The sequence below is a fragment of the Nerophis ophidion genome, linkage group LG03, assembly GCF_033978795.1.
Source record: "Nerophis ophidion isolate RoL-2023_Sa linkage group LG03, RoL_Noph_v1.0, whole genome shotgun sequence".
Lineage (NCBI taxonomy): Eukaryota > Metazoa > Chordata > Actinopteri > Syngnathiformes > Syngnathidae > Nerophis > Nerophis ophidion.
Genome location: NC_084613.1, coordinates 13,245,781 through 13,265,780, shown reverse-complemented (window position 1 = coordinate 13,265,780; position 20,000 = coordinate 13,245,781). Strand labels below are relative to the sequence as shown.

Sequence of the window (20,000 nt, the reverse complement as noted above, 5' to 3'; positions counted from 1 at the left end):
AGTATATAACTAATGCCATTTACGTGATGGAGGCTTGCGTGCTGGCTAACTGGGAACGACGAAAAGATGCGTTCAGGTGCCTTCGGAAACTACTAAATTTCATGAGGGGATTGGCAACACGGGCTTCACGGTGGCAGAGGGGTTAGTGCGTCTGCCTCACAATACAAAGGTCCTGCAGTCCTGGGTTCAAATCCAGGCTCAGGATCTTTCTGTGTGGAGTTTGCATGTTCTCCCCGGGAATGCGTGGGTTCCCTCCGGGTGTGAGTTTTCCTTGCCCTTATGTGGGCCTACCGAGGATGTCGTGGGGGTTTGTGCAGCCCTTTGAGACACTAGTGATTTAGGGCTATATAAGTAAACATTGATTGATTGATTGATACTCCGGCTTCCTCCCACTTCCAAAGACATGCACCTGGGGATAGGTTGATTGGCAACACTAAATTGGCCCTAGTGTGTGAATGTGAGTGTGAATGTTGTCTGTCTATATGTGTTGGCCCTGCGATGAGGTGGCGACTTGTCCAGGGTGTACCCCGCCTTCCGCCCGATTGTAGCTGAGATAGGCGCCAGCGCCCCCCGCGACCCCAAAAGGGAATACGCGGTAGAAAATGGATGGATGGATGGATTGGCAACACAAAATGTTGAAAGAGCCATATTGGACCACAAATACAAAGAAGAAATCTGTTTGTAGATGCAAAAATTAAAAGACTTATATAAGTGTTATAATGATGGCAAAACATGATGTAAGTGTCTATATTAGCCTATTATCAAAAATGACTTTAAAAGTCTTATATAAGTGTTATGATGAAGGCTCCAGCACCCCCCGTGACCCAAAAAGGGACAAGGGGTAGGAAATGGATGGATGGATAATGAAGGCAACACGTGATGTAAGTGTCTATATTAGCTATATTAGCCTATTATCAAAAATGACTTTAAAGGTCTTATATGTGTTATAATGAAGGCAACACCTGATGTAAGTGTCTATATTAGCTTTATTAGCCTACTATCAAAATGACTTTAAAAGTCTTATATAAGTGCTATAATGAAGGCTCCAGCACCCCCTGTGACCCCAAAAGGGACAAGCGGTAGAAAAATGGATGGATAATGAAGGCAACACGTGATGTAAGTGGCTATATTAGCCTACTATCAAACATTACCTTAAAAGTCCTATATAAGTGTTATAATGAAGGCAACACATTATGTAAGTGTCTATATAAGCTATATTAGCCTACTATCAAAATGACTTTAACAGTCTTATATAAGTGTTATATTGAAGGCAACACATGATGTAAGTATCTATATTAGCTATATAAGCCTACTATCAAAAATTACTTTAAAAGTCTTATATAAGGGCTATAATGAGGGCAACACGTGATGTGTCTATATTAGCCTACTATCAAAATTATTTTAAAAGTCGTATATAAGTGTTATAATGAAGGCAACACGTGATGTATGTGTCTATAAGCTATATTAGCCTACTATTAAAAATGAATTTTAAAGTCTTATATAAGTGTTATATTGAAGGCAACACATGATGTAAGTGTCTATATTAGCTATATCAGCCTACTATCAAAATGACTTTAAAAGTCTTATATAAGTGTTATAATGAAGACAACACGCGATGTAGGTGTCTATGTTAGCTATAATAGCCTACTATCAAAATGACTGTGTTTCGCAGGCTGGCGCAAATCTTCATTGAAAGAAATGTTGAAATGTGATATTTATTATGCATATTTTTACAGCATTGTAAAACTTCTCAGAGAGTGGGAAAACTCCTGGAAATGACTGGTTTAGAATGGCCAAAGGTGTATATATAGATGTGTGTGTCCAAGTTAAAGGAAACGACTGGCCGTCGTCGTCTTGTGGATTTACTACAATCTTTGCTGTGGTCTGGAACAACGATCAGACAAGTATCCAGTATTACATACAGATAATGTGTCGTAAAACTATATACACAGAGAACATAAGTAAAGGAAATTAATTATAGCTTCAAGCGAGGCATAGTAATGCAATATGTACATACAGCTAGCCTAAATAGCATGTTAGCATCGACTAGCCTGAAGTCATGCAGTGACCAAACATGCCTAATTAGCACTCCAACAAGTCAATAACATCAACAAAGTTCACCTTTGTGCATTCGGGCACAGCATAAAAAGTTTGTTGGACAAAATGAGACAAAGGAGTGACATAAAACACATCTTTCTGTGGCGGGCGTCGGAGAAAGTCGTGCAGTTCACACGACGGTGAGTTCAGGTGCCGTTGAAATTAGTAGGACAAAACGGCGCTCATCGGTGAAGCATGACCACAACCATATTAAACAGTGGGATTTCAAACAATTTGGAAGGTTTGTGTCGTGTTTGTCCTCCTACGCGAACCATATTACAACAAAAACATTTTCTTTTTTCCATTTTCATACATTTTTGGAAAAATCTCCATGGAGCCACCAAATGCGCCGCAAAAGCTCTAGAGCCGCAAGTTGCTGACCCCTGTGCTAACTAAAGCCTTTTTTCCGTTTTGTAACGTTGAGATATAAATGTACACATTTATATATTACTGGTACGGCATGGCGCCGTTGAGGAGTGGCTGTGCCAGCAACCTGAGGGTACCTAGTTCAATCCCCACCTACAAACCCCGTTTCCATATGAGTTGGGAAATTGTGTTGGATGTAAATATAAACGGAATACAATGATTTGCAAATCATTTTCAACCCATATTCAGTTGAATATGCTACAAAGACAACATATTTGATGTTAAAACTGCTAAAAAAAAAATTTTTTTGCAAATAATCATTAACTGTAGAATTTAATGCCAGCAACATGTGACAAAAAAATTGGGAAAGGTGGCAATAAATACTGATAAAGTTGAGAAATGCTCATCAAACACTTATATGGAACATCCCACAGGTGTGCGGTCTAATTGGGAACAGGTGGGTGCCATGATTGGGTATAAAAGCAGCTTTCATGAAATGCTAAGTCATTCACAAACAAGGACGGGGCGAGGGTCACCAATTCATTAGCAAATTGTCGAACGGTTTAAGAACAACATTTCTCAACGAGCTATTGCAAGGAATTTAGGGATTTTACCATCTACGGTCCGCATAATCATCAAAAGGTTTAGAGAATTTGGGGAAATCACTGCTTACATGCAGTGATTTCAGGCGGTACTGCATCAAAAACTGACATCAGTGTGTAAAGGATATCACCACAAAGGCTCAGGAACATTTGAAACCACTGTCAGTAACTACAGTTGGTGGCTACATCTGTAAGTGCAAGTTAAAACTCTACCATGCAAAGCGAAAGCCATTTATCAACAACACAAAGGAACGCCGCCGGTTTCGCTGGGTCCGAGCTCCTCTAAGATGGACTGATGCAAAGTGGAAAAGTGTTCTGTGGTCTGACGAGTCCACATTTCAAATTATATTTGGAAACTGTGGACGTGGTGTCCTCCGGGACAAGGAGGAAAGGAACCATCCGGATTGTTCTAGGCGCATAGTTGAAAAGCCAGCATCTGTGATGGTATGGGGGTGTATTAGTTCCCAAGGCATGGGTAACTTACACATCTGTGCTGAAAGGTCCATACAGGTTTTGGAGCAGCATATGTTGTCATCCAAGCAACGTTATCATGGACGCCCCTGCTTATTTCAGCAAAACAATGTCAAGCCACGTGTTACAACAGCGGGGCTTCGTAGTAAAAGAGTGCGGGTACTTTCCTGTCCCGCCTGCGGTCCAGACCTGTCTCCCATCAAAAATGTGTGGCGCATTATGAAGCGTAAAATACGACAACAAGACCCCGGACTGTTGAACAACTTAAGCTGTACATCAAGCAAGAATGGTAAAGAACTCCACTTTCAAAGCTTCAACAAATAGTTTCCTCAGTTCCCAAACGTCTATTGAGTGTTGTTAAAAGAAAATGTGATGTAACACAGTGGTGAACATGCCCTTTCCCAACTATTTTGGCACGTTTTGCAGCCATGAAATTCTAAGTTAATTATTATTTGCAAAAAAAATTAAGTTTATGAGTTTGAACATCAAATATTTTGTCTTTGTAGTGCATTCAATTGAATATGGGTTGAAAATGATTTGCAAATCATTGTATTCCGTTTATATTTACATCTAACACAATTTCCCAACTCATATGGAAACAGGGTTTGTACTACCAACTTGGTCACGTCCACTGTGTCCTTGAGCAAGACACTTCACCCTTGCTCCTGATGGGTGGAGGTTAGGCTCTTGCATGGCAGCTCCCATCATCAGCGCGTGAATTGGTGAATGTGGAAATAAATAAATAAATGATAAATGGGTTGTACTTGTATAGCGCTTTTCTACCTTCAAGGTATTCAAAGCGCTTTGACACTACTTCCACATTTACCCATTCACACACACATTCACACACTGATGGAGGGAGCTGCCATGCAAGGCGCTAACCAGCACCCATCAGGAGCAAGGGTGAAGTGTCTTGCTCAGGACACAACGGACGTGAGGAGGTTGGTACTAGGTGGGAATTGAACCAGGGACCCTCGGGTTGCGCACGGCCACTCTCCCACTGCGCCACGCCGTCAAAGCGCTTTGAGTACCTTGAAGTAGGGATGGGGGATATATCGATATACTCGATATATCGCGGGTTTGTCTCTGTGCAATATAGAAAATGACTATATCGTGATATTCGAGTATACGTTCTCACGCAGTTGCTTTTAGCTGCTGGCATTACACTCCAGGCTCTTCCCACTCTTTCTTGTGTCTCCTTCTCACGGAGAGCAAGCGCACCTTCTTACGTACGTCACATACGAAGCAGAGCAGAGAGGTAGCAGCATGGGTAACGTTAGCTGTGTTGCGAGTCGTAATACGAGAGAAAGAAGGTGCCAATCTAGTAACAAATGAAGGAAGAATTAATTCCCAAGAAAAACAGCAGAGGGTCCATCGTCTGGCGGTGGTTTGGCTTCAAGCGGGAAGGTGTCGAACAGACAACCGTAACTTGTCAAATGTGGGGAAAAAGTGTTGCTACAAAAAGTAACATTACTGCTAATGTTTAGCATCATTTGAAAAGTCACCTGCTCGAGAAATGAAGAGTGCTAACTCCGCATGTCAACATCACTCCAACAAAATGCCGAGGCGACCATTTCCACATCAACACCGTATGAAAAAAATTTCAACAACATAAGGAGATAACGTCCGCAGTAACCTGCCACATAGCAATTTGATTCCCTATCATGCAGCTCATTTTTATTTGACGGTTATTGAAATATATTGTGTGACATCATGCACAAAAGTGCACTTTATTTGTTTTAAACTACTAATCTTAGTGACATCATGCACAAAAGTGCACCAATAGCTTGTTTTAAAATGTCTCTGACAATCTTGCACTTTCTGTTTTGGAAATGACATGAATGTTTTTGCCACTGGTCGTGCGCAACCCGAGGGTCCCTTGTTCAATCCCCACCTAGTACCAACCTCGTCACGTCCGTTGTGTCCTGAGCAAGACACTTCACCCTTGCTCCTGATGGGTGCTGGTTAGCGCCTTTAATGGCAGCTCCCTCCATCAGTGTGTGTGTGAATGGGTAAATGTGGAAGTAGTGTCAAAGCGCTTTGAGTACCTTGAAGGTAGAAAAGCGCTATACAAGTACAACCCATTTATTTATTTATAAATACAGTTTTGGTCAATTGACCTAGTTGTGATTTCCTTCCCTGCATAAACAATTAAAAGTAGCATATATTAATGCAGTATGAAGAAGAATGTTTTAATGTAGACATATAAAATCATTATATTGCTGTGATTATATGCATCAAGTGTTCATTCAAGGCTAAGGCAAAATATCCTAATATGTATCGTGATATGGCTTAAAAATATCGAGAGATTAAAAAAAGGCCATATCGCCCAGCCCTACCTTGAATGCAGAAAAGCGCTATTCAAGTATAACCCATTTACCATTTTATAGAGGGAAGTCTAATAATCCAACATATTCTTACTTTGGTGTGGCTTTGTAAGCGTTGATAAAGTGCGGATCGTACATTTTGACTACAAAGGCAACAAATGCGAGCATTCACACAATCAGGAAATGAAAACATTTAACCAAAAAAAAACGTTTTAGTCCCTCTTATTGCATGTTAAAACTTGTTTTATTTGATGAGTTATTCGATTTGTGCTCCCACATGTTCTTTGGTCTTAACAGAACAACCCGTGGGTGGCATGGTGGAAATAAAGAGAATATAGTGTGTTGGAAGTCACAATAACAACACTGTTCCTTGCTTCCCTTTAGCAATACATATATTTAGTTATTTGGAACCCATCGTGACCATTCTTGAACCATGTGATCAATTATTTTTTTACGACATACAGTGTTGGCGCAAGGAATTTTCAAAATGGGGTCCTGGGACCCCACTTTTTTGTAACTGTTTTGAAAAGAAATGATAAATGTATGCATTATAGGGGTGTAACAGTACGTGTATTTGTATTGAACCGTTTCGAAAAAACGGTTCAATACAAAAATTGCGCGCATCCAACTTTGTATTGCGTGCCGTAGTCGATAAGCTTCTTCTTTTTCTCTATGTTCTTGTTATAGGACATTCATCCTCCGCCGTTGCCATTTCTAATATAAAGTAGTGTAAAGTTCTTACTTACTGTATATCTGTCATTAAAATTGCTAAAACATACCGGCGTAGTGCTTTTACATTATTCACCCAAGGAAACTTTAGTTATTAGAGAGTTCCGGTCGGACACATTTCGGGTGTTGTTGTTTCCGGATGAGGAGGGGATGCTCCGTTATTGATTAAAGTCAAGTCTGAATGCCATTAAAACAGTTAGCGCCATCTTTTGACCCTTCTTCCACTCCCATCCTTGCACGCTACACCGCTACAACAAAGATGACGGGGAGAAAACGCTGCGAAAGGTCAGCCACGTAAATTAGACCGCCCACAAAACGGCGTATCCGGAAGCGACTGTCAGAAAGCGGCTTGAAGATGATGTGTAAAACATCATCAATGCAACATTTTGATCAAAAAGCCACCATTACATGATATGTAGACCACAAGGAAGTCTTTTACATTTAGAAAAAACATTAAATAATATGACTCCTTTAATGCGCCTTATAATCTGGTGCGATTTATATATGAAAACTAGGGGTGTAACGGTACGTGTATATGTATTGAACCGTTTCGATACGGGGTTTCGGTTCGGCACGCGGGTGTACCGAACGAGTTTGTGAGCAAAAGTCTTCACAAGCTGCTCTGCTTTCTGCCTCTGTGTCAGCACCCAGCATTGTCCCACCCACACAACCATCTGATTGGTTACATACAAAGCCAATCAGCAGTGCGTATTCAGAGCGATGTAGTCAATGCTTCAGCGTCGAGCAGATTTATGTTTCGCAGGGGAGCAGCGGACAGCGTACTCTCCCCAAGTGATAATAAACACCTACCAGTCACAACAACTATTACTAACATCACTATGACATGGCATAAATAACCTATTGTTGTGAAAAGCATACATATTTTTTGTGTCTTTTTCAAAACAATTCCAGACCTCCATTGCAGAGAGGCAGCTCCTTCACCTTTCTTACTCCAGGAACACCTTGGGACTTCAGTCTGGTGAGAACAGTTGTGCTCATCAGATCAGAGCCGTGAAAACTAACCCATCTCTAATTGATGTGTCGCCATAGAAGAGGAAACGTAAAGAGAAGGACGAAGACACGGTCAGCTTGTCCAGTTTCGACCTGAAGGTGAGGGCCTAGACGTTTTTAGTTGTGGTGTCTTGTCTTGAAAGTGTCCACAGGTTTTTAATCCCTCCTCATAATGACTCATCACTGTGTTATTAAAACTAATCCTAAAATTGGTGTGGCTCTTCTGGAATACATAGTTGGTATAGACGAAGAGTCATTAAACAGGTTTTAACACGTTTTAACCTGGTGCTGCACATTTCTTTCGGTTTTTCAAATTCTAAAAGTTGATATAACTTTTTTTTTTTTTTTTAGAAACTTCCGAACTTTTTGTCTGACACACCCGCAGAGGAATATTATTGTTACATTTGACAGAAAAATAGTGGAATCAAAGTGTTCGGACTAAATTTTTTAACATTTTTATATAGTTACAAAAAACATTTTAAAAGGTTGTAAAAAAAAAAAAAAAAAAAAAACCCATCTTAAATATGCATTGTTTTGATTTTATTTCTATTTTTGCAATATATATGTACAAACCCCAAAACCAGTGAAGTTGGCACATTGTGTGAATGGTAAATAAAAACAGAATACAATGATTTCCAAATCCTTTTCAACCTATATTCAATTAAATAGACTGCAAAGACAGGATATTTTAAAATTCAAACTAGAAAATGTTGTTATTTTCTGCAACTATTTGCTCATTTGGAATTTGAGGCCTGCAACATGTTTCAAAAAAAAGCTGGCACAAGTGGCAAAAAAGACTGAGAAAGTTGAGGAATGCTCATCAAAACACTTATTTGGAACATCCCCAAGGTGAACAGGCTAATTGGGAACAGGTGGGTGCCATGTGTAACTCCCTCCAAATAGCACAGACAATGGCTTTTTTGAACTGATTTATTTGAAGGCTTCCTTTCCCTTCAAATTCACAGTGAAAACTGTAATAAATAAAGCACGTTACAAACGTAAAAATAGTAACATGCACAGCTTGTGGATCAAACATTTTACCAAGTAAAATGCCAACAAATGACAACCAAATACCTCGTGTGCCTGCATGCTTCTTTTAGAAGGAAATTGTGATCTTCTGGCTCTTATAGCCGAAACGCTTAAAGTCCTTGACACTTTTTAGTCTTTGTTAAAATCAGTCTCCTTCTCCCTTCACATTGCATCACAAAAATGTGTACTCATACCCAGAAGTGGCTTCCTTACATCTGTCGACAGATCAAACGAGACACTTCAAAATAAAAGTATGCCCACAAACTTAACGAAAAAGCATGAAATTACATTTTTAACCATAGTAAAATAAATAAAGCCTTCTTATGCACATTTATGCATTTTGATTTGAATTCCCTTTTATGAACTTAACTTACTCTGTTTTTAGAGAAATAAAAAAAATTATAATAATTATTAGTAGCAACAGTTACACCATGATTGGGTATAAAAGCAGCTTCCATGAAATGCTGAGTCGCTCACAAACAAGGATGAGGCGAGGGTCACCAATTTGTGAACAAAGGCGTGAGCAAATTGTTTTAGAACAACATTTCTTAACCAGCTATTGCAAGGAATTTAGGGATTTCACCATCTACAGTCCGTAATATCATCAAAAGTTTCAGAGAATCTGGAGAAATCACTGCATATAAGCGATGATATTACGAACCTTCGATCCCTCAGACGGTACTGCATCAAAAAGCAACATCAGTGTGTAAAGGATATCACCACACGGGCTCAGGAACACTTCAGAAAACCACTGGCAGTAACTACAGTTAGTCGCTACATCTGTAAGTGCAAGGTAAAACTCCATTATGCAAAGCCATAGCCATTTGTCAACAACACCCAGAAAAGAGCCCGAGCTCATCTAATATGGACTGATGCAAAGAACCAATGTTGTAATAGCGGTAACGAGCATAACGCAGAGCCAGCATTACTAGTGCTGGTGAGTTGATTGTAAACAATAGTACAGCAGGTGTAAAGCCCCTGAATTTCACATGTGTTGATTTTCTCAGGAACCCACTAACAAACGGGTGAAGTCACTAGCTCGAGTCTCCTCTCTGGTCAACTTCATATCGCCGTCCAAGAATGGGGCCGTGCGACGGTTTGGTCAGACTATCCAGGTAACGGCAATCTGATCATTGTGGGTATGTGGTGATTTTTGGGGGTTATTTTATTCAACTTCTGTGTCCAGTCAATGTCCATGCGTGGGGATTCCAAGTCTCCCGGCGCGTCCCTCAAGGGCGGCGGCAGGGTGCCAGGCCCCACGCCCACCAAGCGCCGGAACAGCACGTTGTGGTCGGAGACGCTGGGCGTTCACCAGAAGAGCTCGTTCTCCTCCAAGGAGATCAAGAGACAAGAGGTATGTCTTTGCAAATAAATGACCTAAATCATGTTTGTGGCGCCCTCTACGGGTTGTGGTCAAAATGCTTTGGAAGACAAACTGGGATGTGCTCAAAGTTTTATTTTAATGCAGATGTTTTAGTTTTTAAACACTTGTTTCTCAGCTCCCTTGAAGAAAACAAACACTTTTTGGGGGGGAATTTTGCCTACCGTTCACAATCATTATGGCAGACAAGAAGACCAAAGTTTTTAGTTTTTTCTTGATTTCTAACATATAAAAATCGGCTTGTTCTAGGTAGCTAGCAATAAAGCTCATAGGAGGGATTAGTTCTACCTCTAAATCACTTTAAAAATGCATTCAGAAACCGCCAACAATACTTCACTTACGTTCCGTAACCTGTATAATAACCAAACCGTAGCGACATTGTTATTGTAAGAGTGAAAACTAAGGAACTGTTTTTCTAGCGTATTAACACATCGGCGTGCCACGGTATTAGCCGTAAACGCTAAATACGGCAAGAGATAAGCTAGCTTCTACGTCAGCACGAAATGCGTTTACATTTTTAATGCACAACACACTGCGATAGGACAACAATCTGTACTTACTGAAAAACATTAACAATCTTAATTACAGTACCTGTAAAGTATTAGGCCACATTTCTTTTTTTGTTGGTACACAATTAGCCAGACAGTGTATATACTGTAGTTAAAATAACACGCATGATGTGCTGCATGTATCATGATCGATATAAAGGGTGACTCACTCAATGGACAGTTGTCTGTTTGGTCCAGCTAGCTGGGGACATTTTTTACGGAATATTTGGGACCGGCACTCCATTTATGTCGAAATAGCTTGTCTCCAAATCCCACATTTTAGCTTCGTAGCATGCCGACCTCACTCTCTCGGCTTCCGTCTGCTCCAACGTTCCACAACACTGTGATAGAACACCAATCTCTACTGACTGAAAAAATATAACAATCATATTACCGTATCTGTAAAGTACTATTTCATGTTCTGTTTGTACTCAGCTAGCCAGACAGTATATATACTGCAGTTATAAAAACACACATGATGTGCTGCATGTATCATGATCGATATAAAGGGTGACTCACTCAATGATCTGTTTGGTCCTGCTGGCTCGGGACGTTTTTTACAGTATATTTGGGCTCAGCACTCCATTTATGTCGAAATAGCTTGTCTCCAAATCCCACATTTGAGCTTTGTGTCATGCCGACCTTACTCTCTCGGCTTCCGTCTGCTCCAACGTTCCACAACACTGTGATAGAACACCAATCTCTACTGACTGAAAAATATAACAATCATATTACTGTATCTGTAAAATATTATTTCATGTTCTGTTTGTACTCAGCTAGCCAGACAGTGTATATACTGCAGTTATAATAACACACATGATGTGCTTCATGTATCATGATCAATATAAAGGGTGACTCACTCAATGGTCTGTTTGGTCTTGCTGGCTCGGTACGTTTTCTACGGAATATTTGGGGTCAGCACTCCATTTATGTCAAAATAGCTTGTCTCCAAATCCCACATTTGAGCTTTGTGTCATGCCGACCTGACTCTCTCGGCTTCCGTCTGCTCCAACGTTCCACAACACTGTGATAGAACACCAATCTCTACTGACTGAAAAAATATAACAATCATATTACCGTATCTGTAAAGTATTATTTCATGTTCTGTTTGTACTCAGCTAGCCAGACAGTGTATATACTGCAGTTATAATAACACACATGATGTGCTGCATGTATCATGATCGATATAAAGGGTGACTCACTCAATGGTCTGTTTGGTCCTGCTGGCTCGGGACGTTTTTTACGGAATATTTGGGGTCGGCACTCCATTTATGTCGAACTAGCTTGTCTCCAAATCCCACATTTGAGCTTTGTGTCATGCCGACCTGACTCTCTCGGTTTCCGTCTGCTCCAACGTTCCAAAACACTGTGATAGAACACCAATCTGTACCGACTGAAAAAAAATGAACAATCATATTACAGTATCTGTTATTAGTATTATTTCATTTTTATTTGTACACAGCAAGCCAGACAGTGTGTATACTGTAGTTATAATAACACGCATGATGTACTGCATGTATCATGATCGATATAAAGTGTGACTCACTCAATGGACAGTTGTCTGTTTGGACCAGCTTGCCGAGGACGTTTTTCCGGAATATTTGGGGTCAGCACTCCATTTATGTTGCAATAGCTTGTCTCCAAATCCCACATTTCAGCTTCGTGTCATGCCGACCTCACTCTCTCGGCGTCCGTCTGCTCCAACCTTCCACAACACTGTGATAGAACACCAATCTGTACCGACTGAAAAAAATGAACAATCATATTACAGTATCTGTTATTAGTATTATTTCATTTTTGTTTTTACACAGCAAGCCAGACAGTGTGTATACTGTAGTTATAATAACACGCATGATGTGCTGCATGTATCATGATCGATATAAAGGGTGACTGACTCAATTCACAGTTGTCTGTTTGGTCCAGCTTGCCGACGACGTTTTTCCGGAATATTTGGGGTCAGCACTCCATTTATGTCAAAATAGCTTGTCTCCAAATCCCACATTTGAGCTTTGTGTCATGCCGACCTCACTCTCTCGGCGTCCGTCTGCTCCAACGTTCCACAACACTGTGATAGAACACCAATCTCTACTGACTGAAAAACTATAACAATCATATTACAGTATCTGTTAAGTATTATTTCATGTTCTGTTTGTACTCAGCTAGCCAGACAGTGTATATACTGCAGTTATAATAACACACATGATGTGCTGCATGTATCATGATCGATATAAAGGGTGACTCACTCAATGGTCTGTTTGTTCCTGCTGGCTCGGAACGTTTTTTACTGAATATTTGGGCTCAGCACTCCATTTATGTCAAAATAGCTTGTCTCCAAATCCCACATTTGAGTTTTGTGTCATGCCAACCTCACTCTCTTGTCTTTCATCTGCTCCAACGTTCCACAACACTGTGATAGAACACCAATCTGTACCGACTGAAAAAAATGAACACTCATATTACAGTATCTGTTATTAGTATTATTTCATTTTTATTTGTACACAGCAAGCCAGACAGTGTGTATACTGTAGTTATAATAACACGCATGATGTGCTGCATGTATCATGATCAATATAAAGTGTGACTCACTCAATGGACAGTTGTCTGTTTGGTCCAACTGGCCGAGGACGTTTTCCCGAATATTTGGGGTCAGCACTCCATTTATATCGAAAAAGCTTGTTTCCAAATCCCACATTTCAGCTTCGTGTCATGCCGACCTCACTCTCAGGGCTTCCGTCTGCTCCAACTTTCCACAACACTGTGATAAAACACCAATCTGTACTGACTGAAAAAAATGAACAATCATACAACAGTATCTGTAAAGTATTGTCTAAGTTTTTGTTTGTACTCAGGTAGCAAGACAGTCTGCTAATAGGTGCCATGCTGCAGTCCTCATACACACACCATAACAATACCTGTATGTTGAAGCACAGTATAACTGACTATGGTAGCCGCAATGATTCACGTTCCATCAAGCGTTGCGACTTCATAGCTTACCAAAGTCGTGCTAAAACATTTTGACAGTTTTTTGAGCGCTGTGTGTAATGTTCTATATTCTCAATGGAATATTTAAAGATTTTGTTAGAATAATTGTATCTTAAGTTATCACAAAACTTTGTGTTGCCATGAGTTCCCGGCAAAATGACAAAAGCTGTCTTTGATCCGAACCAAAATAAATGCTTGTTAAACTCCACTGTGTAGGATGTGGAGCGACATGAGATTACTGTTTCTTTGATGTATTGTAATCCACAGAAAGATTTTGTCTTGACCCGTGAACTACAAAGCGGAGAGGAAGCAGGACCAGACTCCCTTCCAGGCACCTTTTTCTTTGAACTGTTTGAAAACCTTTTCTTTTAACTGTTTTGTAGCCAAAGACAGCCCCTGTTTTCGACCACCTTCCTTTAGAAACAGCTCTTGCCATGTAATCAGGGAATGTCCAAATAAAAGAGGACGCGTACAATCTTTCGTCAGAGCGCGGTGAGACTGTACAGAGAGTACAGTCCAGACGTCTCTACCTAATTGAGCCAAATGTAATTCTGTCTCTGTTTAATTCCTTGCTTCTTGTCTTGTTTAATAACTGTCATCAGTGTTTGAACCTGACAGTTTTGGTGTTGTTTACTGGCGTCATCTTGCAATCCCCTCGCATCTGTTATGTGCGACTGCCATCTACTATGTGTGTGACCCTTCTTCTTCTTCTCCTCCTCCTCCAGGCAATTTATGAGCTCTTCAGGGGAGAGCAGGATCTCATCGAAGATCTCCAACTTGCACGAAAGGTTTTCCAACATGATGGAACAAAACCGATGTGTCCTCCTTTGTGTCAGTTTGCTGATGAGCTGCCTTTGCTTTGCTCAGGCTTACCATGACCCCATGCTCAAGCTCTGCATCATGACAGAGGAGGAACTGGCCCACATCTTTGGGGACCTGGATGCCTACATCCCCCTGCACGAAGGTAAGGAAAGACTTGTTTAAAAGTGCAAGGTGGATAGAGGAGAATATACTGCTATGAATCAGGCATGGGATTTTTCCGTCTATTGTCTAAAATCCGTCTTTTTTATCTCCGTAAAAATATTTTTTTAAACTTTTTCGTTTTTCTTCGTGTTTTCCGACGTGCAATGTGTGTTAAAATTCTGATTCGTCTCTTTGCCATACCTGCCATCAACTACAGTGTTCCCGTAATGAGTACGGTTTTTGATAATCCATTAAAATTTTTTACCATATTTTCCAGACCATAGGGCGCACCAAATTAAAGCGCACTGCCGATGAATGGTCTATTTTTGATCTGTTTTCCTCAGGGGTGTAACGGTACACAAAAATTTCGGTTCGGTACGTACCTCGGTTTAGAGGTCACGGTTCGGTTCATTTTGGCCTCAAGAACCCGCCGCTTATTTTCAGTCTTTGTCATTAGGTTGAAATCACATGCCTGATGAATGAACCTGTACTTTTACAACGTCTCCCTCCTTAGATCTTCTCGTGAAACTGACAGAAGGAACACTCTCCGACGGGACCGTCGCCCAGATAGGACAGACGATGATCGACTGGGTAAGACCGGACGCAGCACCTTGTCGCCCGTCACAGCGTGACCAAACCGTCCACGTGTTCCTCCGACTGTAGCTGCCGGGCCTGAACGCCTACAAGAACTACTGCAGCAACCAGCTGGCAGCCAAGGCGCTGCTGGACCAGAAGAAGCAGGACCGGCAGGTGCAGGACTTCCTCCAGCGCTGCCTGGAGTCGCCCTTCAGCAGGAAGCTGGACCTGTGGAGCTTCCTGGACATCCCCCGCTCGCGCCTGGTCAAATACCCGCTGCTGCTGAGAGAGATCCTCCGACACACTCCCGCGGACCACCAGGACGTGGCCAGCCTGGAGAAAGCTGTACGTACCCTTTTCCTCTAATAGTGGCCTCAGAAATTAGGGTTTCAATTAAATGTGGGACAGTCAAGGCTAGAAAAATAATATTTATTACAATTCATATTTTAAATATATATTAGTGTTTATTTAAAGGCAAAACATACTGTTTTACATACTTATACATGAATAATACGTGTATATATGTTTGTGTGTGTGTGTGTGTATATATATATATATATATATATATATATATATATATATATATATATATATATATATATATATATATATATATATATATATATATATATCGTATTTCCTTGAATTGCCGCAGGGCATATAGTATGCGCCTGCCTTGAATTACTGCCGGGTCAAACTCGCTTCACAAAATAATTAGCGCATGCTTAGTATTACTGCCTGGTCAAACTCGTGACGTCACGAATGACACTTCCCCTGTCATCATTTCCAAAATGGAGGAGGCTGATTTCAATACTGGTAATTTTAAATCACATAAAGGGAAGAAGATTAAGAGCTATTCAGTAGGATTTAAGGTCCAAGCTTACATCACACTCAATTTTTTACTGCATGCCTTTGGTAAGTGCCGGAGTGAGAAGAGGTTTTAAAATAATTAGCGCCCCAGCGGCAATTCAAGGAAATACGGTATAAATATGAATTAGTCAAGGTTTCTGTGGTTTATCCGTTATACAGTGGTCAATACCGGGGTAGAGCGGAATATACGTTCGGTCAGGGAAAAACACAGAGGCTATTTCATCCCGAAAAGCTTTTTTCGCAGGTTTCCTAGCTCTTCAGGGGTTTTTATTGAAGTTTCTGTGGTCGTTAAACACACACACATATATATATATTTATATATATATTTGTATATATATATATATATATATATATATATATATATATATATATATATATATATATATATAGGGTACATTACATGGGGGTATGGCCATTGTTACACAGTAGTTACACAAGGCCCTACAATGGCCACACCCCCATATAATGTGCCCTACATACACAGTATGTACCAACCACAGACACTTCAATAAAATCCCCTGAAGAGCAGGGAAACCTGCGAAACAGGCTTGTACAGTATAGTAAATAAAATCATAGAACATAAAAATACATAATATATATTTTTTACCAAAAAATTGTCATATTACAATATGCATTTTTATTTATATATTGTGTATACAGTATATTTTCATGTGTATGTTTATATAGTGTGGATGTATAAAATATTAAGTATATATGTGTGTATGCATATTAATGTGTATATATATACATATGTATGTATGTATGTTTATATGTGCGTGTATACATATTAATGTGTGTATATATATATACATATGTATGTATGTATGTTTATATGTGCGTGTATGCATATTAATGTGTATATATATACATGTATGTATGTATGTTTATATGTGCGTGTATGCATATTAATGTGTATATATGTATGTATATATATATATATATATATATATATATATATATATATATATATATATCCATCCATCCATCCATTTTCTACCGCTTATTCCCTATATACACAAACACACACACACACACACACACCTTAGGTCAGGAAAAAAGACAGAGGTTATTTTATCCCTACAAGCCTGTTTTGGAGGTTTGGTTCTATTGAAGTGTCTGTGGTTGTTACATATATATAGGATACATTACACGGGGGGTGGCCGTTGTTACACAAGGCTCTACTGTGTAACAATGGCCACAGACACTTAAATAAAATTCCTCTGTAGAGTAGTGAAACCTGCGAAGCAGGCTTGTAGGGATCAAATGGCCTCTGTGTTTTTTGCTGACCTAACATGTATGTATGTATGTATACATACATGCATACATATATAAATATACAGTGTACACAATATATAAATACGTATGCATATTTTAAGTTGACTAATTACCATATTCTTTGTAAAGAAAAATATTTAGATTATGTATTTTTATGTTCCATGATTTTAATTACCATACTGTATACAATGATGCATTGGCACTGTAATACAGAATGCGACTTACAATATATTTCATAAACCACATAATCTATATTGAAGTACTTTTGTGGTAAAAACATTAATAATTTTAGTATTGTAGTATGATTATCAGAAGATGTCTTCTGATAATTATACCAAAATAGTTTAGAATAGTTTTACTTGAGAGTACCATAATTGTTAAGAAATATATTTTTTGTTCTACAAAATTATATATGAGATTACATACAGAGGGGCAAAAAAGTATTTAGTCAGCCACCGATTGTGCAAGTTCTCCCACTTAAAATGATGACAGATGTCTGTAATTTTCATAATAGGTACACTTCAACTGTGCGAGACAGAATGTGAAAAAAAATCCAGGAATTCACATTGTAGGAATTTTAAATAATTTATTTGTAAATTATTGTGGAAAATAAGTATTTGGTCAACCATTCAAAGCTCTCACTGATGGAAGGAGGTTTTGGCTCAAAATCTCACGATACATGGCTCCATTCATTCTTTCCTTAACACAGATCAATCGTCCTCTCCCCTTAGCAGAAAATCAGCCCCAAACCATGATGTTTCCACCCCTATGCTTCACAGTAGGTGTGGTGTTCCTGGGATGCAACCCAGTATTCTTCTTCCTCCAAACACGACGAGTTGACTTTATGCAAAAAGTTCTATATTGGTTTCATCTGACCACATGACATTCTCCCAATCCTCTGCTGTATCATCCATGTATCCATTTTGGTATAAACTCAACTCGTCGTGTTTGGAGGAAGACGAATACTGAGTTGCATCCCAAGAACACCATACCTACTGTGAAGCATGGGGGTGGAAACATCATGCTTTGGGGCTGTTTTTCTGCTAAGGGGACAGGACAATTAATCCGTGTTAAGGAAAGAATGAATGGAGCCAAAACCTCCTTTCATCAGTAAGAACTTTGAATGGTTGACCAAATACTTATTTTCCACCATAATTTACTAATAATTCTTTAAAATTCCTACAATGTGAATTCCTGGATTTTTTTTTCACATTCTGTCTCTCACAGTTGAGGTGTACCTATGATGAAAATTACAGACCTCTGTCATCACTTTAAGTGGGAGAACTTGCACAATCGGTGGCTGACTAAATACTTTTTCACCCCACTGTGTATTATTTTAGTTTGCAATCATGACTATATAGAAAATGTAGTATTTTTAATAAAAGTGCATTAGTACCTTCTTTGTTTGAGTTAATACCCTGGAGGAAATACATTCATTTTTGTTTTTTTGTTCCTACTGCTAATTGCTAGATGGTTTTGCTCATCCAGATTAGGATAATCCAGGAGATTCTGTCGGACATCAACGTGAGGAAGGGCGAGTCCGAGTGCCGGTATTACATCGACAAGCTGGAGTACCTGGACGACAGGCAGCGGGACCCCCTGATCGACCACTGCAAGAACCTCCTGTGCCACGGGGAGCTGAGGAACAAAAGCGGCCTGGTAAGCACAGCAATAGAATAGAAGAGAATGGACTTTATTGTCATTATATTTGCATATAACGAAATTAAAGACTCCAATTTAAGGTGCGGTAGTGGGAACAAATATGGGGTGAAATAAATAACACAAGAGGTAATAAAGGAAAAAACTAACAATTGAAATAAACAGACTACTATCCAATAAAAATAATAAGCAATTATGTACAATATACAAAACACTATACAAATACAAAATACTGTACAATATACACAACAAGACAAGAGTACCGAAGTAATAAATAACAATCAGTGTCGGTATGACAACGACATCATCATATCCGCATCGTGACGCATGACGGCGTTACCCCGCAGCGGCTGCACGCCTTCCTGTTCTCCGAGCTGCTGGTTCTGACCCGAGCGGTGACGCGGAACGACAGGAGCTGCTTCCAGGTGTACAGGCAGCCCATCCCGGTTCGGGACCTGGCACTGGAAGACCTGCAGGACGGAGAGATCCGAATGGGGGGCTCCTTCAGGGGCGCTTTTACCAATGGAGAGAAAGGTGGGCCGATTGGCGGACACTTGGAAAATGAGCGTGATTGTACCGGTAATAAAAAAATGTCTTTTCCCCGCAGCGAAGAATATTTTCCGCCTGAGCTCAGCGGATCCGGCCCACGGCCAGTCGCACACGCTGCACGTCAACGACGTTTACCACAAGCAGCAGTGGCTCAACAGCCTGCGCGGCGCCATGGCCGCCGCCCGAGCTGAGCGCCGGTCCTCCGCCCTGGATGAGGAGAACTGTCCGCCCGCATCCCCGGCGCCTCAACTCAGGCCGCAGATCCTCTCCAAAGGCAGACCAGAGCGCCAGAGGTCACGGAGCACCATAAACAGGAAAGATACCGCAGCGTAAAAAATGAAACAGGAAAGGGGGTCCCCAAACTCTGGCCAGTTTTAAAGCCCAAGTAAAAAAAAAAATACAAATAATAATATTAGAAAAAAAAATGTATTATAATTTGTAAAAATCTGTCCTCTCTAATTCATTTTCTGCTGCTTGTTACCCTCGGTGTCTCCTAGCCACTCAGGCTATTTATATTGTCTAAAAATGCATTTAACATCGATAACGTGACATCATCCCACTCGGA

General features: G+C 40.1%; 1 protein-coding gene across 1 annotated transcript in view; it reads left to right on the top strand.

Moving 5' to 3' along the window:
• LOC133549143 (neuroepithelial cell-transforming gene 1 protein-like) overlaps positions 1-20,000 on the top strand; it is a 20,427-nt gene that overhangs the window by 404 nt on the left and 23 nt on the right. Inside the window, exons 2-12 of the mRNA XM_061894296.1 lie at positions 7,505-7,571; positions 7,643-7,702; positions 9,640-9,747; positions 9,819-9,986; positions 14,269-14,331; positions 14,411-14,507; positions 15,021-15,097; positions 15,170-15,427; positions 18,716-18,886; positions 19,234-19,420; positions 19,494-20,000. The exon at positions 19,494-20,000 is cut by the window's right edge and continues 23 nt beyond it. Of these exons, the coding sequence (XP_061750280.1) occupies positions 7,505-7,571; positions 7,643-7,702; positions 9,640-9,747; positions 9,819-9,986; positions 14,269-14,331; positions 14,411-14,507; positions 15,021-15,097; positions 15,170-15,427; positions 18,716-18,886; positions 19,234-19,420; positions 19,494-19,768 (1,531 nt within the window). The 3' untranslated portion in view covers positions 19,769-20,000. The remainder of the gene's footprint in view (positions 1-7,504; positions 7,572-7,642; positions 7,703-9,639; positions 9,748-9,818; positions 9,987-14,268; positions 14,332-14,410; positions 14,508-15,020; positions 15,098-15,169; positions 15,428-18,715; positions 18,887-19,233; positions 19,421-19,493) is intronic.